General features: G+C 40.5%; 1 protein-coding gene and 1 long non-coding RNA gene across 2 annotated transcripts in view; one reads left to right on the top strand and one right to left on the bottom strand.

The window, feature by feature from the left end:
* The window catches only part of dnah6 (dynein, axonemal, heavy chain 6), a 127018-nt gene that overhangs the window by 28226 nt on the left and 74336 nt on the right, over positions 1–24456 (bottom strand). The window contains exons 54-62 of the mRNA XM_082164569.1: positions 20276–20537; positions 20005–20128; positions 18635–18831; positions 18172–18375; positions 14887–15012; positions 14316–14480; positions 13151–13218; positions 12469–12649; positions 11403–11582 (exon numbers count right to left, since the gene is read on the bottom strand). Coding sequence (XP_082020695.1) covers positions 11403–11582; positions 12469–12649; positions 13151–13218; positions 14316–14480; positions 14887–15012; positions 18172–18375; positions 18635–18831; positions 20005–20128; positions 20276–20537 — 1507 coding nt within the window. The remainder of the gene's footprint in view (positions 1–11402; positions 11583–12468; positions 12650–13150; positions 13219–14315; positions 14481–14886; positions 15013–18171; positions 18376–18634; positions 18832–20004; positions 20129–20275; positions 20538–24456) is intronic.
* Positions 805–7938, top strand: LOC309495054. The gene is made up of 3 exons (XR_014204528.1): positions 805–1360; positions 7495–7694; positions 7884–7938. It is a non-coding gene; the product is annotated as an uncharacterized lncRNA (long non-coding RNA).

Raw genomic sequence — 24456 nt, 5'->3', positions numbered from 1 at the left:
CTCCATAGGCAAGCTTTTCTTCAGGGTTGAGTGTAGAGTAGAACCCTCCCCTACTGTCTGGGTTTTAAAGTATGGTCCTCCACTCCCTGCTGGAACCTCAACTGGCCATGTAGAATCCAAATCTCTTCTTGTTATTAGGCACCTTTGTGAGGTTCTGGGAGTCTAGGGGTCCTGTACTAGTCAAGGCAGGGTGTGAGCACTTTCTTCCGATTGTTCTGGGGTAGTAGACCTGAAGCTCCATTGAGGCTTCCTAGAGGTTAAAATTATATGTAGCAAGGAGGGTGAATAGTTATTCTAAATGAAAACCCCCATGTTTGCTCCCTCTAGTGGTAGTGGTAGGCTAGGGTAGTGTATAAAATGGTCTCCCTGGGCCAGTATTCCCAAATAGCTAAAACAATATACGACGGCGACGACACACATGCTTTTTTTGCGTACCGACGGGGGGTTGGGACGACGACGACGACACACATGCTTTATATTGCATTGCATATAATGTGTGCTGGTCAACTGGTCTAAAATTAAGAAACCCCTAGAAAACAGTTTTTTTTTCTTTTAAACACAAAAAAACATAGGAACATTGTGTACAATAATACGGAGCCCCTGAGGGGACCTTTGCAAAAAAAAACAAAAAAAAAACAGACTTTCGCATGCGAACGAGAAACTATCGGGTGCTCACAAGAAACTTTCGCGTACGCACGAGAAAACTATCGTGTGCTCACGCGTTATAATTTCCAGTTTGCGTTATAGTGTCATTACTACAAATGTGGGAAAAGGGATGAGATGAGAGTGTATGGATATGGCTTCACATAACCGTTTTTGTGAGGAAATAGCTTATTTAATGAATCGACTGCCTGTCCACTAATCTTCAACACGTTTTGCGCTAAACAATACTTTTGTTGGGAATGATAGGCTATGTAGATTTTACTATGATAAAAGGTTATTTTATGAGAGAATGCAAAGAAGGGAATGTCGCGACAGGTAGGATCCATTTGCGACATTACCATAGTATTTAATAGTAATATTGAGTGATATTGTACATGTATATGGTCTAAAGAAAGTATAAAATACAGATGTTTTCTTTCTTTGACTTTCAGGTTTTACCAGTTAAGATAAGACTTGAATTGTACCTGATGTATGCATATGATGCTGATAATATGCATTTTAATGAATAAAGACAACATGAATTTAATTATAAATATTTGTATGTTGTTTAATTAAAATAAAACATTAAGTGTTGTGTCAACTGCTGTGTGCTTAATGATGATGATATAACGCTTTGTCATGAATGATGGTATAAAAATATTTTTAATGAATTAAATATGTATTAAATTACAATTAAGTTTGTAGTGTAATCTTAAATGTAGTTCTCTTACGAGAGGTCTCTCGTACTGCGTAAGATATCTTACGCTAGGGGAAAATCCTTTTCCGCGAGATATTGAAGCCAAAAATTATCCTTAATTTTGTAATAATGCAAAACGCGTTGCAGCAGCAATGCAGACATAGGCGAGACAGCTCGCACGCCTATTGGCTGCTCTGCGGCAACTGCAGCAGCCTATCGAGCGAGGCCTGGCGTGACGTCAGACCCAATCAGGGCACTTCGCGCCCGCTGCGTCACGTCCCGCCGAAATGGGCGTGGTCTAGGCCTATAAATATCGCTCGCAGGCAGCTATTATCTGATTTTTCATCCTTCAAGCGAAGCACACGCATCGCTGGAGCTGGATAAGAAGCCGCGCCGTCTGAAAGAGAGCACCTTCAGCGGGACGAGTCACTGAAGTCGCTGGCCGCGCCGCCTTCCTTGCCTTCCTGCTGCGCTTTCCGGCATTATATCCTTTCTCTGCTACTGTGTTTATGTATGTGTGTGTGCTCGCCGCCGCGACACACACTCCCATTGCACTAAAAGAGCTGGGCGTCTTTTTCAAGACGCCCCTTTTCCTGATCACGCAGCTCTCGCACTCGCTCTGCCTATGGTGACTCTGAGGACTCACCTGGCATCCTTCTCCGAGACTGCTCCTCCGCCCCCCCCCCCAACCCCCAAAGCTTGCCGGTTCGCCCGCTTGCCTTGCCTGCTTGGGGGACGATACCTGTTCTCCCTCTGTTCGAGCCGCGCACACCGCGCCGCTCACAGAGGATGTCAGGAGCGGGCGGTCACGGGGCTAGCTTTCTCTCTCCCTCTGTTCAAGCCGCGCAAACTGCGCCGCTCACAAGGGAGGCTGGAAGCGGACGGTCGGGGTTAGTTTTTCTTTACGTTATAAGAAAGCTACCCTGCCTTCTGCGCCCCATTCATGCGTCACTCACCGGCGAAAGGAGAAAGGTGTGTTTTTAGTCCCTCCGAGGATGGACTGACCTTCAATTTCTCATACATATTCCCAGTTCCCTGACCATGCGACTGGAAATATCAATATTGCAGCAGGCGAGCCTGTTTTAATACAAGCGCGCCTGCAAGCATACGCCGAAGAAAGCATGTGACGCTCTTATATGCTCGTGCATCCGAAAACCTTTGCGTTCCCCCCCTGTGGCTCAGTGGCGGAATCATTGTTTTTTCTCACGAGAGACCGGAGTTCGAATCCCGGTCTAGCGGCAGTTAAAATTATGCCGCCAATGCTTCGCTCTGTCAGTTCCCTGAAAAGCGACTGCAGACGTGCATTTTGCAGCCAACGAGCGCGTTGCACAACCTGCTCGCCTGCACCCAAACACCGTTTCTATGGTTTCCGTGCGTCACTGGCGAAAGGAGAAAAGAGAGTTTTCTGGTCCCCCCGCGGACGGACCGACCTCCTCTTTCTCGTACATTTCTCATTCCCCTCTGAAGTTCGGGCGACTGGAAATGTCAGTATTGCAGTGAGCAAGCCTGTTGTAATACACGCATGCCTGCAAACAAACGCCAGCACGTTGACGCTCTCTTATGCCGTCAATGCTCGCTCTGTCAGTTCCCTGAAAAGGCGACTGCAGATGTGTATTTTGCAGCCAACGAGCGCGTTGTACAACCCGCTCGCCTGCACCCAAACACCGTTTCTATGGTGTTCCGTGCGTCACTGGCGTAAGGAAAAAAGGGAGTTTTTCTGGTCCCGCTGCGGACGGACCAACCTCCTTTTTCCTATACATTTCCCATTCCCCTCTGGAATTCAGGCGACTGGAAATGTCAATATTGCAGTGAACAAGCCTGTTGTAATGCACGCAGGCCTGCAATAAACGCCAGCATGTTGACGCTCTCTGTTTCTTCTACTTCTCGCTCGTTCAGTTCCAGTAAATGTGACTGTTCCAGTGTATCCTGCAGTAAACAAGTCGGTTCTGTCACCCGCTTGCCTGCACACAAACGCCGTTTTTACGGCTACCCAGATAAATCCCATAAGTGTGAATTTTTCTGGTGTCCCGGCCACGGCCGATGGTGCTTTATGTGTAAGAAGAATGCCCACTGCCCAGTGCCCATCTCTACACACAAGCACAGCCCGTCACACAGGGCTCGCGCACATGAATCGACTCAGACCGATTGCGCTTCAAACATGGTGAATGTGCCCACTAACACCACGTTATGCATGTCTCACGGTTTCTGTAAAAACGAAACCAACGTGCACTCGCTTCACGCAAGCGAACGATGCTTTCGGTGTGATAAATGTGCCCGCTGTCCCGCGCCCACATCCACACATAGACATGACAGTTCCCACGGGAACCGCCCAGCCCTCCCCCTCGCGGTTAACCACCGCAGAGGAGTCGAGCGCGGGCAATCTGCCCGCTGTCATCAGCGCGCCCCATGCCTCAAATGTCACGAGCGCCACGCTTGTGTTACAGCACACCGAAGCTTCTCCATCGCTGAGCGAGCGGAGCGCGCTTCGTATTCAACCCCTAGCGATCCATGCAGACGCATGGGCAAAGCTACCCGGGGTTTCGAAGTGGGTGCTGAACATTATAGAAAGAGGCTATTCGCTGCAGTTTCGCCGACGCCCTCGCCGCTATGTGGCGCGCGTCGAGACCACGGTAAAAACAGAAGTAGCACATCTACTTCGAGCCGAAGTGACGAAACTATTGAACAAAGGGGCCATAGAGCCTCTCTCTCAAGTTCAGAGCGAAGGAGGGCTATACAGCAGATACTTCCTGGTACCGAAAAAAGACGGGGGTCTCAGACCCATACTAGATCTAAGGCAACTGAACAAAGTGCTTGTGAAGCGACAGTTCAGGATGCTCACGACCAGGCAAATCCTTGTGCAGATTCGCCAAGGAGATTGGTTTGTGTCAATAGATCTGAAAGACGCGTATTTTCAAATACAGATAGCGTCACGTCACAGGCGATATTTGAGATTCGCCTTCGAGGGCCAGGCATATCAGTACACAGTCCTGCCGTTCGGTTTGTCCCTAGCACCCCGTACATTTACGAAGTGCATGGATGCGGCGCTCGCACCCCTCAGAATGAGAGGCATGCGAGTGCTGAACTATTTGGACGATTGGCTGATTCTAGCGCAATCTTGCGCAGTGCTCATAGAACACACGACCATTTTACTCGATCACCTCGAGGATTTGGGTCTGAGTGTCAATTGGGCGAAGAGCTCCCTGTCACCCAGTCAGAAAATATCTTTCCTGGGCACAGAACTGGACTCACTATCCATGATAGCGCGACTATCACAACAGCGCGCGGTAGACATTCGACGCACAGCGAACTCTTTTCGCTGCGGCGCGTCTGTCCCGCTCAAGAGATTTCAGAAGATGCTAGGTCTCATGGCCTCAGCATCGTCAGTGCTCCAGCTGGGTCTGCTCCGCATGCGCCCGCTGCAGTTTTGGCTGAAAGCGCGAGTCCCACGCGAAGCGTGGGCACCCGGTTTGCTTCGCCTCAGGGTCAATCAGAAGTGCGTTACAGCTCTGAAACCCTGGAAAGCGAACGACTGGTACCAATCAGGTGTAAGCCTGGGGACTTCCTCGAGGGTGAAAGTGGTGTCCACGGACGCGTCCACCTCGGGATGGGGAGCGCTGCTCGAGGGCAGACCGTTCTTCGGCCAGTGGTCAGAACGGGAGAAGCTCCTGCACATAAACTGCCTCGAAATGCTGGCAGTAGACAACGCGCTGACGCGTTTTTGTCCCCAAATAAAAGGTCACCACGTCTTGGTCCGTTCGGACATGTCTGTGGTGTCCTACATAAATCGCCAGGGCGGCATCAGATCCGAGAAACTGTACAGGCTGGCAGAACGCCTCCTGGTATGGGCTCAGTGCAACCTGCGCTCGCTCAGAGCAGCGCACGTGCCAGGGATCTTGAATATAGGACCGGACAGACTGTCCAGGAACAATGTTCCGGCAGGCGAGTGGTCTCTACACCCACAGACAGTCCATCTGCTGTGGAAGAAATTTGGCAGAGCGGAAGTGGACCTGTTTGCGTCTCAAGAAAACGCTCACTGTCAAGAATTTTTCTCCAAGAGCAGGAGCGCGCTGGCCCATGTGTGGCCCCGCCGCCCGCTCTATGCTTTTCCCCCCGTCTCTCTCCTGCCTCAGGTGATGGAACGGATCAGGGAAGAAGGATGCTCAGTACTGCTGGTAGCACCGTTCTGGAAAAAACCAACCTTGGTTCCCAGTCGTGATGCAGTTAGCAAGTACTGCCCCGTGGCCAGTACCAATGGGGAGAGATCTCCTCTCACAGGCCCGCGGCTCGATCTGGCATCCTCACCCGGAACTATGGTCCCTTCATGTCTGGGCCATCAACGGGTACATGTTGGACTCCCTAAAGGAGTATTAAACACGATCACGCAGGCTAGAGCTCCGTCTACAAGACGACTCTATTCTTCGAAATGGTCGGTGTTTTCGGGCTGGTGCACAGCCCGTGGTGTGTCACCCACAAACTGTGGTGTGACGGAGGTGCTTTCCTTCCTACAAGAGCTGTTGGATGGGGGCAGGGCCCCCTCCACGCTCAAAGTTTATGTGGCGGCTATAGCAGCGTTCTCAGAAACAACGCTTGGTCAGTCAATAGGAAGGAACGATTTAGTCATCCGCTTCCTTAGAGGAGCTAAGAGACTGAATCCTCCCAGACCTCCCTCAGTCCCCGTATGGGACCTTTCTACGGTTCTGGAAGCCATGAAAGGTGCGCCATTTGAGCCTTTACAGTCAATCGATTTGAAACACCTGTCTTTCAAGACGGTGTTTTTGCTGGCTCTCGCTTCAGTGAAGCGCATAGGGGATCTGCACGCGCTCTCTGTGAGCGCGGCGTGCATGGAGTTTGGGCCCAATGACTCAAAAGTTATACTCAGACCTAAGCACGGTTATGTTCCAAAATCCCTCAACACACCGTTTAGGGCGCAGGTTATCTCCCTGTCAGCCCTACCGGTCCCTGATGAGGAAAGAGACGCGAGCCTCCTTTTGCCCAGTCAGGGCATTACGAGCTTATGTGTCTCGCTCGTCTGTTTTTCAGACAGACGGAGCAGCTTTTTGTTTCGTTTAACGGACGTTCTAAGGGACTAGCCGCGTCGAAACAGAGCCTATCCAGATGGATAGTTGATGCTATAGCGCTGGCATACGCCTCCAAGGGCATGCAGTGCCCATTGGGTGTCAGAGCGCACTCCACGAGAGGCATGGCCTCTTCGTGGGCCTGGTCAAGTGGGATTGCCTTGCAAGATATTTGTATGGCGGCAGGCTGGGCCTCCCCGTCTACATTTATAAGGTTTTATAACCTAGAGGTTCCCGCCCTGCAGGCCAGGCTGCTGTCGGTCTAAATTTACCAGTATTATCTGACCTGATGCGATCAGCTCAGAATGCTGCGTCTGCTGAGCACAGCTCAATGTTCGACAGTATAAAGCTGGGCAAACTGTGTAAGACCCACATTTTCCCCATCAGTTCAGGCCGTACCCCGCCCTGTCTGTATGATGAAATTCGCGTCCCATCGACGCTACTATATGTGGAAAAGTGAGGCTGCACCCCTCCCTCTTCCCGGACTCCCTGTGAGTTCCCTGAGTGATTGTGCACTATATGTACCCCGGGTTTTCGCCCTTGGGTCTTTGGTGTCAGATCTCAGCATGCACGGCGTTTTACATTGGGTCCCCTAGCGTAAGATATCTTACGCAGTACGAGAGACCTCTCGTAAGAGAACGTACTCGGTTACTAACGTAACCTCGGTTCTCTCTAGAAGAGGGAACGAGTACTGCGTATCTTGCCGTGCATGCACACGCTCTGGTTGCTTCGATGATGAAAAACCAGATAATAGCTGCCTGCGAGCGATATTTATAGGCCTAGACCACGCCCATTTCGGCGGGACGTGACGCAGCGGGCGCGAAGTGCCCTGATTGGGTCTGACGTCACGCCAGGCCTCGCTCGATAGGCTGCTGCAGTTGCCGCAGAGCAGCCAATAGGCGCGCGAGCTGTCTCGCCTATGTCTGCATTGCTGCTGCAACGCGTTTTGCATTATTACAAAATTAAGGATAATTTTTGGCTTCAATATCTCGCGGAAAAGGATTTTCCCCTAGCGTAAGATATCTTACGCAGTACTCGTTCCCTCTTCTAGAGAGAACCGAGGTTACGTTAGTAACCGAGTACGTTTTTTTGCAGCCTGCAATGACTAGTACTTTGCAGCTAATAGAGATATTCATGCTTTTTTTCCTACAGTAAAGCACAGTCCAAAAACAGTGCAGTCCTACCACCAAATTTATTCACAAGACCAACGCGCTAATATTCCACAAGAAACTGACTGTCATAAAACTGAACTGCGTACACTGACGTCACTGCCATTACATGTTGCCTTTGGCTTGCTCAGTTGGGGATATTTTGGGGATATTTAATCTAATTTTATCAATCAATAAATTCCTCTTGAAACAAACTTTGTTGTATTATTTTAATTTAATACTGTGAAGCTGCTTTGATACAATCTGTATTGTGAAAAGCGCTATACAAATAAACTTGACTTGACTTGACTTGACATATAGGCTGAGGTGCCTCGTGTGATCCATGTAAGCAGAATGCTTTCTCCGATGGTAAGAGACACCCTCTCATTAGAGCTTAGATTCTCTGCCCGAGCCCGAACTTGACCCAACCCGACCAGACCCTCGGGCCAGGTCAGGCCGATATTTCCCGCCACTATCCTCGGGCCGGGCCCTTGATCAAGCATTTGTGTTACAAAATGCAACACGTCACGTGTCATGCGCAGTGTCTCCTCCACTCGCACGCATCACACCTGGGATAATAGGCTTTAAAAATATTTATTTTGTTTAAAAAATATTCTATATTATAAAACCTTGTTTAATTATATTAGAGTAGTAGCCTAGGCCTACTCCCCCTAGGCCATCCAAAGTTCATTCTTGTTCATTTTCTGTGTTCATCATTGTTCACGTTAAAAAAAAAAAAAAAAAAAAAAAAAAAGAAGAATGTTTCTTCATTCGGATCCATTTGCGATCCATTCCATTCTGAATAAACAAACAACGCAGTTTACATGCTTCGTCCTTTTTGCATTATTCATTAAGATAATAGGCCTAATTAATAAATGCACGCACCATTATCCGTGAACTTGATAGATGTTGCAGATATGTTTTACTATGCACAAACAAATGCCTTTCAACTTATGTGTGCAAAATTCAGAATTAAATGAATGTGTAGCAATTTGTACAAATAGAGAGTCTGTAGGCCTACTATATGTGTTGTAGCCATTAAATAAGCGCATTTAGTTTCATATTTGTTAAAATGTTATAATGTTATTTTTTTCCATCTATGTTGAATATGAAAAGTGAACAGCACGAGTAAGATATGATGCGCAATATATCGAGAGACATGGAGTGGGTCAGACATGATTTTGACCACTTCATTAAGTTTTGTTTTGTAGAAAGCCTGTATAAATTGTATCTTCATTTTAATAAATTTTTCATCAACCAATTGCCTGTATTTAATAAATAAGAAGCAAATACAGCAGACAATATAATCATGGAGGCGCCGCATTGCACGTGAACTGGAGCGCATCTCATCATAAATTAACCGAAACTCAGTGTATGCCTCACAGACATGAGAAATACATCTGAAGAAAGCTTGAAATGTCTTTAAACGAAACAATTCAAAACGAAAAGAAATAGGCTACTCTCTGATTATGTAATGCATGATGTGGGACCTGATATTCATTTATGTGATATTCATGCTTTTTTTCCTACAGTAAAGCACAGTCCACAAATCAATCTCAAATGCAAACTCCCTATAATAAGACAAATCTCTGGAGGCATTCTCCAAGCACACTCTCATCTCATCCCTATTCCCACATTTGTAGTAATGACACTATAACACAAATCGGAAATTGTAACGCGTGAGCACGCGAAAGTTTATCGTGAGCACGCGATAGTTTTCTCGTGCTCACGCTAAAGTGTCTCGTGCGCACGCGAAAGTCTGTATATTTTTTTTGTTGCAAAGGTCCCCTCATGGGCTCTGTACAATTAAGATAGGCTACTTAATTTATTATTCCGATATCCAAATATGATACTAAATACCACAGGGAAAGGGCTTCTGTTTGTGACGTGCTGTCTTTGCATTTGAACATTGCACATTTTAAACAGGACACGCATTAGCTGAATAAATGTTAACCAATACAAACATTTTTATAGAAAACAGTTGACAATGAATAGACAGGAGTCCAATAATAGCATAACAAATCACTTATTCTAAAATGAATATCAAGTATAAGTTAGACAAATCCGACATATAATGAGGGCTGTATTAACAGTAAAACGTCCGTTATTTAACAAATTTAAAAAACACGGATGGATAATACAAAATGCTTTCTGACATTTTGAAAGAAAAGAAACAAGCAAGAACAAAATGTAAATTTAGCCCGTCAATTATCATTTTACAATTATCTTCTCTCTCTGTGCGCGCGTCCATGTTTGTGAAGAGACAGCTCGCGCAGCACTGATACAACAGTAGCCTAGGCTACTTTTTAATCCATAAGTAACTAACGCGCTTGTTTTCATACAAAATAAATATGTAACAAAATTAGGTACTTTAGTTATTATTAACACGATAACGTAACACATGAAGGCTACGTTTCTCAGCACTGAGAATGAATAAATAAACGCCCGTTTCTCCAGACTCGCGCTTATCGGTAATCCACAAATCACAGCAATTTCATAATCACTAAGCCAGAGCGATTTCAAATTTATTAAGATTTATTGTTCAGCATTACTTCAGCATTTTATTATTTGCATGGCTGTATGATGTCTTCCTCTTTTCTGAGTGACCATGAATGATGGAGTATTTTAAGATAATCCATGCGATCCGTGTGATCATCAAATCCATAGGATTAAGTTAACTCAGTACAATATATTTCAACTTTCCACATCCACCCCAGGCCGTTTACCTTCAGGAGTTAGAGGTACTGTACTGTCCTCGCTCATGAAATCAGTCAGACGGCGGGAGTGGAAGGGGGATCGAGCGGGATTCTTTATTGGTCTCGATTTTCAGTCTCTTTTTAATGACAGGCTTTACGCATCTGTCAATCATCCCCGCTTGCTATTTGGGGAATGAACCCAGCGCTATGATTGGTCGAACTCTTCTTTTGCTGTTGCTTGATTTGAGGACTGCGCGTGCACAGAGGCATCACCAGGTTTTTGCCTAGTTTAGAGTGACAAATCGTACCAGCTTACTTTGAAGTCAAAATGCTTATCTGCTACGCAAAATGCGTACAGGTTGGCAGGTCTGCATAGGTACAGCTAATGAGGCTGGCATTCCCTCAGCATGGTGAAGTGGGTATTTGTTCCCCATAGCGTCGATCCAAGACGCAATGTTGACTTCGAAAGGGAATGTCTCAGGTAACAAATGTAACCATGGTTCCTTGAGAAGGGGAACGAGGCACTGCGTCTCATTGCCATGCCTCGGGCTTCCCTGCACCTCTCCTTCAGACAAAAAAAGTTGATGACACTATTGCAGGTGTCCTCTTTTACGTACAGGCTAGTGTAGTGATGTCATGGACTGTCGTCGGCCAATGAAATTGTCGTGTGTATACACGTGCTTTAGACATCGGTCACACTGATGCCGTTCCACACAGCGTCGATCTAATACGCAGTGTCTCATTCCCCTTCTCAGAGAACCATGGTTACATTCGTAACCTGAAAAGTTTTCAACAGAACAATAATACGAAATCAGCATATTAGAATAATTTCTAAAGTATCATGTGACACCGAAGACTGAAATAATGGCTGGTAAAAGATAAATTGACAAAATGTAATAAATTACATTTTAAAAACAGAAAATAGTTATTTAAAATTGTAATAATATTTCACAATATTACTAGTTAGCTTTTTATTGTATTTCTGATCAAATAAATTCAGCCTTGGTGAGTATAAGAGACTTAAAGAGAGAATTTAAAAAATCTTACCGACCCCCAAACCGGTAGTATAATATAAAAATATTATTTTTGATATATCACATCCTGAAAAACATATTATAGAATGATTACTCTTAAAGGAAAGTACCTGTTTAAAGTACTTTAGGGAGAATTGGTACATGGGGTCAATCTCAGACAGGCTGGCAATGACAAAGTACATGATGGAGCCACGTGTGGCAACAGGGCGATATTTCTCTCTGGCTGCATTGATCATCTCCTCTGTTGTTTCCGCCTCCAACAGCCGAGACTTAATGGCCTGAGATGTCACCTGTACAAGAGAAAAGAGGATAAATTGTCAGCTGATCTGCTCTATGTCAAGTATAAGTGTTATATTCCAAACAGAGACAAATGTAATGACTTGAAAGCTTGATGCATTTATAAAGAGCTCTTAAAATGCAAAAGGAGCTGTAAAGCCGTCCACATTGACAGCATTATAAGTGTCGCAGAGATACATGAGACTGTAGCAAAGCTGTCAGAGGGAGACAGAATTTTTATCTTTAAGACAGACATTTCGTTCATTGCCGGCCCAACCTATCATTCATCTATCTATCTATCTATCCATCCATCCATTCCTCCCATTCAAGCCTTCATAACTCTGTGGGTGTCGGAAGAGTGACAGGCAGTGACGTGCTTGCTCATAGTTGGCAGTGGCAAAAACATACTATTTTGAGGGAATTTGCTAAAAATTAAGTGTGCTAAAACAAATCCACAGAGGAAAAGCTATGGATTAAAGTATGTGTCAGCACTCATTCCCAAATAAACATGTAATCGCTATCAAATGAGGCTATTTTCTTTTTAGTTGAGTGTGGAATTTGGAATTATTTTAAAGTAAACATCTCCTTTTTATATGAAGCATTTATTAGGATAGTGTGTGTGTGTGGGTTTAATGACAATTATTAAATAAACAGTGGCAACCAAAAGAGTTTAGACACTAAAAATAAATCAATGTAAATGTCAATGTTGCTTTGGTGAGCATAAGATAAATAAAACAATTCCAACCCCAAACCTTTGAACTGTAGTTTTACAAGTCAGTTTAGAGTAACCAGTTTAAATTCCATAACCTGCTTTTCTACATAATCATTGAACTGCTTTTGTCTACTACTCTGCTCAAATGTCATTCCCTCTCTTTAAATTTCTGACCCCAAACCACTGACCTTTGACTCTTGTAAAGTTTTTATAAGATCCACATTGTCGAGGATGTTGCCCTCAGAGGTGAAGAGCAGTTTAAGGATTCGGTCCTCAATAGCTTTCAGCTGGTTTCGGTCTGTATTGATGCGAATTATCAGCTGGCTTCTCTGTTCTTCCAAGTCAGGACGCTCCAGACGGACTACATCACTGGGCACAGACAGAAATAAATGATCACTACAAAGTCAACCAATATTTTACATAGTGAGCATTGGCAAGAGAATAATAAGTTAATCAACATCAAATAATATTTTTAGTTAGACATCTTATGTCATGAATTACAAATGCACCCAATGCAGTTGTAAATGTGTCTTGGTTGGTCAGTTTTGACTGGAACACCTAAGATGGATGGTAGTAGAAGGTGAAAAGAGGCCAAAGTGAATTTCTTTTTAACTCTAATACTGTGAGCTAGTTAGCCTCTTATGCTACTATATTATTCTATTGCTTCTTGCTTTTAGAAAAAGAAAAAACACTGATTCAGCTGCTGTCTTTAAGGTGAATATGTAGACCTTTGGAGGATTCAAATGTAGGATTTATTTATTAAACTTTATTACGTTTTTCTATATAGCAAAAAAAAAATCCAAAAATTGTTCATTCATCATGTATCCCGGGTGTTCATTTTGAATCTGAATAGTAAAAGCAGGGGATTACCTGAGGATTTGATCTTCCAGTCCAGACTTGGTAACAGTGAAGTTTATGATAGTCACTTTGATGCACACCTGACATGGAAAATTGGTTACAAAACGATAATGAATGTGTAGCTTAAAGGGCTCATATCCTAACTTGTACAGTCTCAACATTAATTGAAAGTAAGCTACTTGAACAACTTTTTCTAATTTAGATGTTGATGATGTGATGATGATGATGTGGACATGGTCATGAAAAATGTAATTGAATAAATAGCACAATCTAAACATGTATTCTTTAGGGGCATGTAAATAATGATTGACATTATCTGCTAAATGAATCCCCCAAGAGATGCTGCTGTTGTCCCTTTCCTCTCTAAAAATCCTCTGGAGGCTCATGTGTGTTTTGTATTTGCTGTCTGTCTTTGAGAATGTTTCTTTAGTCCAGACTGGTCTTTCAGCACAGCTCATCTCCCTTATTTAAGCTGAGATGACAGGTCTGTCCTGTCTCTAATGCTGGAGCTTACAACGGCACAGCCCCGTTTGACAGGCAACCATATCTGGTGGTGTGCTCTCTGCCTGCTGCAAGCGCTGTTGCCCGTGGTCCTGTCTGTTATGATTGCTAGAGCATTGTCTCTTGGCAGGTGGGCGCTGATCCGCATCCACCCCAGAATTATATAGCGAGAGATGATATGGCATGGAGCCAGAGAGGGATTGGTGCACAAGGTGGTGGCAGAACAGATATGTGAAGGGCTGGTGCCAGCCATGTCCACTTTGCTACAGTGCCAAATCCAGTTGACCTTAAACAGGTGTCAACCTCGACCCCAGAATCTCCTTTCTAAATCCCCCCTCATTGTTTATAAAATGAACAATGAGCTGCTAATGAAACATACAATAATTACATGAAACAAACAATCAAACAAAAAACTGTAGGGGTCAGACATTTGCATGGAAGAATGAATTATCATCGTCTCTTCCAGTAGCCAATGAATCCATGTTACTGAGAGGTCCACCATAGAACAAATATTTTAATTAAATAATAATTAAATTAAATTAAATTAAATTAAATGCAAAAAAAATAAAAAATAAAAAAAATTTAAATATAATTTTGTGTTTCTTGTTTCTTGTAAATAAAATGTCATGTATTTCCTCACACACACACACACACACACACACACACACACACACACCTCAGGAAGATAGTGGGGATTGGCCATTTTGGTGGTCATGTAGAAACGGAAATTTTTATCATAGTCAATGTCAGAATCTCCCAGTCGGATCAATGTTCTGCCACCTAACACAAACGTCTGCTTCAGAAGAATGGGTTCCAGAGCAGGGTCTAGAGTTTCTTTTATCTGCAAACACACACACAGACATGAGTGAAATGCATGATATTTCATCATTTTGCTGTTAAGATTAATATCATTCAGCATTCATTTTCATTTTAGATCTCTTTTTGGTACAAAATGGCCTAAAATAGAGGGAAACCATACGTTTCAGTAGTCAGAAGTGAAAACAAAGATGACTGAAACTAGATTCATCAGATAAATCACATCTGGCAAGAGTCAGAACTAATAAACACACTACAGAATCACTATATAAGACTGAATTAAACCATTCAAAGCCGATCAGATCAGTTTGGAAGTGTTATCACTTCCTCACAACTGTAATTCATAATTTAAAATATTTACTTGATTTTTTTCAGTAGTGAATTTGTATTTAAATTTGACTAAAAAGTGTCAAAGGTGAAAGAAGGGTTACCTCCTCCAGAAGTACAGGCATGCCCAGCCGGATGGAGTTCTCAAGTGTTCGGAGGAAGCCTGCGTCAGTTAGCTTGATCACCTTTAGACCGTTCTTTGCCTCTTTAGATCGTATCCAACGGTTTGCCTAGATACAAAATGAAAACATAGAAAATGTAGGTTGTAAACGTTGCATAATGTCATGTAATGTGATTCCCCAAAAACTTTATAAATTTATGCCAGATCATAATAATATATTACAAAAATTATGCCAAATTATTTAATAATTTCTTTTAATGAGACTTTTTTTTCTTCATTATGACATTAAGACAGTTATATGCCCCAAAATATTAAACATCAAAATAAAATATCAATATCAATATCAGAAAATAATAATATGCTCATTCAAGAATAGGCATATGCATTGTATGTATTAATTGCATTGTTAATGTATTTTAATAATTTTAAATAAAATAAAGGTAATAAAAATGATACATAATCTATTAATTTAAATACTTTAATAGATAGCTTCACATCATTGACCATAATATAAAGATGATGACATAAAGCGATATGACATAAAATAAATTTTTTAATCATCATGTGTGTGTACGTATGTGTGTGCATGAGTATGTGTGAGAGAGACACACAGAGAGAAAAAGATAGATACTATCTTTAGAAAACTATCTTTATCAGATGGAAAGGATGTGACAATTGACCCTTTGTAAAAATCTGTGTGGAAGTAGATTCTGCTGAAATTAAGAAAGTAATGTACTACTATATAAAAGTGTGTATGTGGAATCTAAGCATCATGCCATCAGTGCCACTAAGCAGAGTGGAGCTGAGTTGAGTGTAGAGTGTTTGTGTCATGGTATTTGTGTGTATATAAATGCGAGACAGACTGATGTTTGAATGTCTGTTTCAGTCTCTCTAGATGACAGATTCTCCCAAGAGAGACAGCTGGATGGAGAGAGAGCAAAACACAAACGACAAGAAAGAGCAGAGAAAAAAAGGAGAACGACAGCCAAGTGAGCTGAAACCGGAGGACAGTAATGAAAATGGAGAGGGTGGAATGGGAGAAAGATATTTGTATGGTAATGCAGAGAGTCTGGTTGTTTTCCTATTTGGATTTTGAAGGCTGTACTTCGTACCAGTTTGACAACATCTCCAACCAATTGAACAACACTCAGCTATTAAAGATGTCCTTCACCTGACGCGTTCATTTATGTCACAGAGAGGATATGAAATGCAAAATTGGGATCCAATGGGAATAGATCTATTGAGGTGTCAAGAATTATTCTGCAAGCATCTTTCAACAAGTCAGTGTAAGTTTAGCACCATATTACTTCCATTTGTCCCTAAACCTAAGACTTTCATGGAATAGATTGAAAATATGGATACAACTAGACTAAACTCTTTACATTCACAGTACACCATTTCAAATTACCTGTCTGTGCTACACTGATCCAATCATCAATGTCTTTCATTTGACTCATAATGCAGGTAGTGCAAATACTGTGAAGGTTTAAAAGTCAGTTTAAACACACTACTGTTATACACTGATGTTTGGGATCAGTAAAATTTTTCAGAATGAATATTTTTATTCTGCAAGGATGCAAGTGACAGTAAAGATACAAATTATTTCTATTTCAAATAAATTATGTTATTTTGTACTTTTTTTAAAATGATTAGTTTCCACTAAAATATTAAGCAGCACAACTGTTTTCAACTGTGATAATAATAAGAAATGTTACTTGAGCACCAAATCAGCATATTCGAACGAATTCTTAAGGATCATGTGACTGGAGAAATGGCTTCTGAAAATTCAGCTTTGCAATCACAGAAATAAATTGCATTTTAAAATACATGAAAATAGAAAACAGTTATTTTAAATTGTAAAAACATTTAACAATATTATTGTTTTACTGTATTTTAATTACATAGATGCAGTCTTCTTTCAAATCAGTAAAAAAAATCTTACCGACCCCAAACTTTACATTTTCCAAAGTTAAAATACTTTACCTATCCAATCTATTATGTAGAGGTTGATATGCTTAATATGCAGAGGTTTCTGCAGGTTTTGTGAAGGTAAATTTAAGACTTTTAAAAGACCTTTTTAAAATCAAGTAAAGAAAATTTAAGGAATAAATTAATGGGAAAACAATATATCAATATGTTCTCTAAATGTACATGTCCAGGGAGAAACACAATGAGTTGTATTAGCAAAATTTTAGAGCTTGACAATACAACAAAAAAGATATCCATTACTTTTGAATTCATTTTACAAAAACAAGACCTTAATTTCTGTACGGGCAAAAGTTCAACTTTTTAATACCTTTTTAAGACTTGCAGGAACCCTGATTTATGGGTCCCCAAAAAGTGTAAACAGTGTGAATTTAGGGTGGGTCTATTTGATAGCAGACAGAAGGAGCATTCTGAAAACTTATGAACGCAGACATTTTTGCAAATCCATTTGATGATGCTAATGCTGCAGAAATGTACATACTGTACTTTGTCTGTAAGAATAAGTTAATATGAAACAAAATAAGCATGAATATAAAATAAGACAGAAAGGAACACTATCTGTACATACAGAAATATAAACAGACAAATAAAGTATATACACTTTATACTGCAAATCTATAGGGTGTCTACTTGAAATAATGGAAATTACCAATGAGCAAAGCCTTTTCAATTACATTAGAAAAACGTGGTAGTGTTTGATGTAGGATGGTTAAATGTGCAAAAGATATGCATACTAATTGTCGTATAGTAATGGAATGTACTGTAGTGTACTGTACTGTAGTGTATGGTGTCATGTGAGAGTTTATGATATAAAGCAGTCCCTTGGCAGTGTCTTCATTAAGAATTCAGAGTGCTTGAGGGAAGTAGCTCCTCCTGAGCCTATCCATGCAGGTCATGAAACCGCAGTAGCATTTCCTTGGCCGCAGCAGTGGGGAAAGTCTGTGGTTGGGCTATCATAAATGTTGATGTCACCATCAAGTTTGCATGGGGTAAACTATAATGATCATCCTGAAACAGTGTGTGGCAGCTGTTTTAACTGTCAGAAAAATAACTTATTAACTTCCTTTCGACCTAAAAATAAGCTGCTTTTGAATACACTGATCCTTCTTAACTCTTTCATGAAGAGTTTTAATGTTTATGTGAGGTACTGTAGTCTAGAAACTATACTGTTTTGTACCATTTAAAAGAATTTGTTCTTGTGACTTGCCTTGCTAATAAATTAACAAGGTACTGTATTGGAACACAGAGCACTGATGGAAGGTTTGGAAATGTTAGAGGTCACCTGATCTTGAGGGTCAATCATGAGTGGCCAGCGGCGTCCCCGCATCACAAGTATTCCATTCTCTGTGGAGACATTATCCCGCGGCAACCCTTCGGCATTCCACTGTCGGATCTCGTAGGGATCTCCTAGAATGCTGATAAGACTAAAGTTGTCACTGATAGGAATCCCTAACTGTTGACAGCGTGTGATCCAGTGATCTATAAGCTACAGGAAAACGAAAAATGTTTATTAAACACATATGCATTTCCCAGAAACAAGTGTTAGTGTTCAGTAAGCTGAAGGGGAAATTCTGTTTTAATGTGTCATAGTTTGGTATGGTGGGCGACTGACATAGGTCAGGAGAAAGAAGATACGACAGGCTTGACTTTAAAGTCATTCTAGAAAATATTTTAGAAATTCTCAGTGGCATTACATAATCAAGATATGTTATGGAGTAAGAAAAGGTTGTGATCTAATATACTACCAATTGTCTGTAATCAGAGGTGAAGGCTCCATAATAAGCCACGCAAGCTGCAGCGATGAACACATTTCCAATGACGTTGTGGATCTCCTGCTCAAACAGAGTAACGCATTCCTGCCATCGAACCTGCTCGTCTCCCAGAGCAGATGTTAACTTTCCCGACCGACCCAGGCGTGCTTCAGTCAGAGCCCTGGTTTTAGCTACAACCCACATACAAACATGCATTAACATACACACAAATTCATATGACACATGAAAATGGAAAGCGACCTATCCTGTGTGGCACCTTAAAAATAGTTCACTATTTTAAAACATTTTAAATGTGTCTGGAGAAACATTTTAACTTGTTTTTGAAAACAAGAATGTGTGTTATGTTCCTTTAAGAAATCCATTTGAACTGGTCCAGGCTTCCATAAGACTGGTAAACTAGAAATGTCGACAACCTGACTAGTCGACATGAAAATGTGTAGTTTTGTACATGCACAAAATTCCACTATTACTGGACCCACAGCGTATATAAAGCACTGCATTGATGATGTATTTTTGTAGGGCAACTCAAAAGTCAGAATCACCCTGGTTCCCTCGACAGAAACCCCATAGGACTGGCTTTTGGATTATTGCAGAAAATAACAACTCTTGAATTTTGAAGCCTAAATACAATCATCAGAAGCAAAAAGCAAAAAAAAAAAAAAGGGGGCTATAAAGGAACTACACCACGGTCATATGAGTTCACCATCACTTCCAACAACTTTCTCAATTTTTATTTAAAAAAATAGTTAGTTTGCAAGAGCACGATTATAAACACAACAAGGCTGTGAAAGCAGACTAGTGAGTAGATGAGTTTTCCTGTTTGTTGTGATGTTGCTTTATGTCTCCAACAACGGACTCTGTAGTCTGATTTAGCCACTTGTTATCAACTGACTTTTTAAAGACAAGTAAAAGCTTAAAAAAAACAAAAAAAACAATCACAAGGCACAGGGAGTATAACTGATGTATTTTATAGACCGTATTTCAGGCATTTAACTAAAAACCCATCGATGGGACCGAAAGTGCTAAAATGGTAGCTAGTTTTTGGATTTTGGCCATCAAAAATGTGTCATCCCTGCAGGATAATAATATAATGATGCCCTTATTTGTAATAAATGTAAATCTAATTCACTTGACTTTGTACAGTTATCCGCAAAAAAAGCCTTCTTTCAATTTTGATTCTATTATATATTTTTTTCTAAATCCCTTTATTTGGCCCCGACACAATTTCTTACTTTCTGTCATTTAGTGCCCTCAGTGACACATTTAACTAATTTAAATAATTATAAAGTTGCAAAAAGCTTATACACTATCTGTCTCTTCATCTCTCTCTTTTTCTATCTCACCTAACGTCTCTTTTTCAGCCACACTGGACTCAAACTGCTCCTGCAAAACTTTGATTTGGTTCTCCACATCTTGTAGTTTCTCTTGCTTTTCTTTCAAGGTGGACATTGTTGCGTCCAACTCGGCCTGATAAAAACAAATCAGATTAATAATCACAGCAAACAATACACAGTGAAAATCATAATGGAACAATGTAAATGATACTCATAATGCATTAAAATGAACCCTGTATCTTTATCATGTTCTCATTTAACACACACAAACTAGACTCACCTGAGCAGTAGCCAGTTTTTCACGTTTGGGTCCAACCTCCTTCACAACTCTAGAGTACAGATCCATGGCTCTTACCCACATACACATGGACTTGCAGGCCTTGGACACTTTTTCCACCTTTTCAGGTACAAAGTCTGGATTGTTAATGTATTTCTGTAGCTTCTGAATAATCTGGGGTTTGATATTGTCCTTTTCATAGTCCATCAGCTTTTTCAGGAAGTTGCCGTCACCCAGGACCTGCTTTGCACTGGCCCAGTCTGTCCTAGTTGGAGGGAAACAAGGGAATGAAAGAACTACTGTAGCAACTAAATCAATAGGTTTCTTTGACTCAAAGCATGTACAGCCAGTTTGTCACATTGAAATGTAGAATTAGGTAGCTAGGAAATAGAATCTATATTACCAAAATAAAAAAAGAGATACTGTGATTCAGAAAACTGCCTTATTTGTAATAACTGAATAAAATGATGAATGTCCTGTTTCATGAAGAAAGCTAAAGTGGATGTACAGTAAAGTGTTCAAATCCTACAAGACTCAAGACGTTTTCAAGTGTATTTTGTTATTTTCTTTTGACAAATGATTATGACCGGTATATCTGAATGTTCAACATATTACAACACCCCCACATCCATTCCATCAACCCTTAATTATATTATTAGATTTAACACCAGCTGGATGAGTACGCAGCTGGAAATATAAAACAAAGGCGATTAGAATAGCAGTTGATTTAATGCAGGTGATTTACAGCCGCACCAAAGCAAATCACATGAAATTAATTCATAAATATTTAACACCTGAGAAAAAAAAAAATCAGGCAATTGAGAGAGTAAAGTGTCTAATTATGTACTGAAGTTAATATTTTAAACTCATACTGTACATATAAAAATGTTAATCTAGAGCAATTAAAAGTCTCATATAAAACAGCAAATGAACTGCACACTGTTTTGTAAGTGTAACGTGCCGGAGAAAGCAGGCGGAAGCGAGGATCTAAACGCAAGGTTTTAATGAAATAGACATAGAACAAATAATAAAGAACTTCAGGGATAAAGAAACAAAACCACGAGCATGACAAGACTAGAAGCAACCCTTACATGTACAACAACTGACAAAGTAACAAGTGAAACACAAGGGCTATAAATACACAGGGACCAACAAGCTAAACAAGATAACAAGGGGGTGTGGCTAATTAGAAACACCTGGGGATACTAATAAACTAGAAAAACTACAAAGGACTACAAAACATGACACAGAACAGGAAATAACTAAAGTCCACACAAGACGAGGGAAACACAAGACAGGAATCATTACAGTAAGTAATATTACAAGTCATTACGAAATGCTATTCGCAACACATTTTAATCCCATGATGTTAAATATCTCCAAGTGAAACAGGATATTTAATGCAAGTCGAGTTGAGTCAAGTATGGCCTGATTTTATCCATTGTAAATGAAATGTATCATGAAAAGTGGTCTATATGACAGGTGGTTGAAAGTGAGGGGTTGAAAAATATGGATGAATAATTCACAGTAAGACCAGGAACATGTATTAAGAAAGTAAATGGGGTCAATTTTGATTTCATGTTGAGTTTAAACTCCACTAATCTGCCACTTAGAAACAGCAGAGGTTTAATATCATGAGCAAATTGAACAATTAGAAGGATAAAAGAACAGCGGAGAGAGAGGGATGTGAAGGGACAGAAACACAGACTGTTCAGTCGGTGTTATGACATTTTAAAACACCCATTAAATTGGTGTCTTATAAAGTTAATAATGAGTAGCTCAGCTGCAGATGATGATAATGATGCTGAAAGTAAGGAGATTGGAGAGGGATAAGATTGATGATTGAATGAAAAGAGCACAGATGCTGCACAGTCAGAGTATCTGATGTTAACATGGCCAGCACATACGGAGTCACACTGTGGAGGATCTCAAAGCCAGAGGGGGTTTATAATGTGTGACGACATGTTTTTTTCTGCAGCTAGATTAGATACCTAAAAGGATTTAATATCAAAACTTCACGAACCTGATGAAATGGAATACCAGAAATAGTGGACTACTGTAAAGGTAAATGTCCAAATCATTCCTGCTTCTTTAGATAAGTCTTGTCTGTTATCTATGACATGCTCAATGCAATGGTAGTTCAGTGCTTTTTCTTTACTCTGCAAGCCTGGCAGGACAGGTGTCTGATCACAACCATATTATCTCGGATTAAATATGATTCTGCACAGGGGGGCTACATGGGGTTAAATGTGAATGCAGTCATTTTTTTCATCATTTAAGATTTACCCCTGCAGAAATGCTAGTACTATTAATAAATATGTTTAAAATCCTGTACACTCACATGAGATGAAGACCTAGGCTATATCAAAAGAAAAAGGTTCTATAAATCTGCAGGAATTACATTTTTGTAGGCCAACCAGGAAGTTGGTTGCTGGCTCCCTCAGCAAAAGGCTGTTGGTTCCCTCAACAAAAATTCTATAAAAATGACTTCAGCGCCACCCTCACTAAGATTCCAACAACACTTTTAACTTTTGTTTAAGATACAAGTTGGAAAGTGAGAATAGTTTGCAAGACCACAAGTATAAACACAACACGTATAAACACCAGGTATTCACCTCGAAACACAAGATAACACGACCACATTTAATGGTTTCATCTGCTTGCTCTGTGGCTCCAGTCATTTACAATGTAGGAAAAAAGAGCCACAGTGGCTTCCCAGATTGCAGCAACATCCATTTTTATTACAGATATTTTACGGCAATTTCCCAGGAAGTTATGATTTTGGTTGCTTGAACCAATGTTAATTTTGACAGCAAATTTTCATTTAGTTTTAATCATAGTCATCTGAATTGTTTTAGTTTTAGTCTAGATTTAGTCAACTGAAATTTAACAGTCAGTAAATAAGAAACAAAAATAAGAACAAATGCAATAGAACAAATATTCAAATGAAAAAATTTTGTCAGATAGGTCTAACAGCAGTTTTCAGGAAAATACTACCTACAGGAAATACTACCTACAGAAATTGAATAAAGTAATTAAATGTAAAATAACAGTACATAGTCTTTCTTTTATAAATCCTTATTAAAGCTACTAAAGTTACTCAGTCAAGAGCAGTGAGTGACTTCCTCTTTTTCTTTTGTTGTTTGAATTAACATTATGGACTCAGCAGCAAGTTTATTAGGCTAAACTGTCACTTTAAGAACTAATGGACGGATCCAAATAGACACAACCATTTTCTCCAAACTGTCTACTTTCACTTAAGACATAAAACTGTGTTTAAATAAATACTAGAGCTGCACAATTCTGGATAAATTGAGAATCAAGATTTTTTTGTGTGTAAAAATGAAGATTGTGATTCTCCCACAATTCTGAAGAAAAAAACCATCAGACAACTAAACAAAATAACATGCAAACTAGAGGTTCTGACAAAATGGTAATTGCTTTAGTCTATTTCAGCGTTTCCCAACCGGGGTGCCGTGTAAAAATAACCCTAACCCTAACCTTTTCAAATTACAAAAATGTGTAAAAAAAAAAAAGTATGTACCATCAATCTCGGATGTCTCTAATAACAACAAATAACGCACACAAATTTATAATAATAATGCAAATCGTAAGTTTTCGGCGTTGAATTGTGGGGGTTGCGCATGATTTCATTATAAATTGACATGACTGATTCCAAGACTTTCAATGGATGGACAAAAAAAATTGATAATATTAAAAATATCTATATGACAGTAGGTGGTTCTTCCCTGTGGTATTGAAAATCGATACATTTCAAGGTATCATATCAAAGTAGTATCGTGACAACACTAGTGTAGGGTGCCAAAAAGTTTTGACAATTTTCAAAGGGTGCCGTGACTGAAAAAGGGTTGGGAAACACTGGTCTATTTAAAAGATTTGTTTGAACAAATTTGAACAAAATAAACAATTATTTTAAATAATTATATTATTATGAATCATTCATCAAGACTTGATTCGATATTGGATGAATTAGTGTTTTTGAATGAAACACGAGATGGAAAAGGTGCTTTATCTGCAAACTTTTTATGCTATACTTTAATTATGCGCAAAGGTTAAATTTGCACCTTTGGGTTGAAACATAGCTACTGTTAGCTCATTTCTGGGTTTTGGGACTCCATCCTGCAAAACTAAATATAATACAATATAATATAAAGACAAAACTC

This window comes from Leuciscus leuciscus (assembly GCF_965113295.1).
Source record: "Leuciscus leuciscus genome assembly, chromosome: 3".
In the NCBI taxonomy this organism is placed as follows: domain Eukaryota; kingdom Metazoa; phylum Chordata; class Actinopteri; order Cypriniformes; family Leuciscidae; genus Leuciscus; species Leuciscus leuciscus.
The sequence above is the reverse complement of the archived record's forward strand: the minus strand, read 5'-3'. Positions and strand labels throughout refer to the sequence as shown.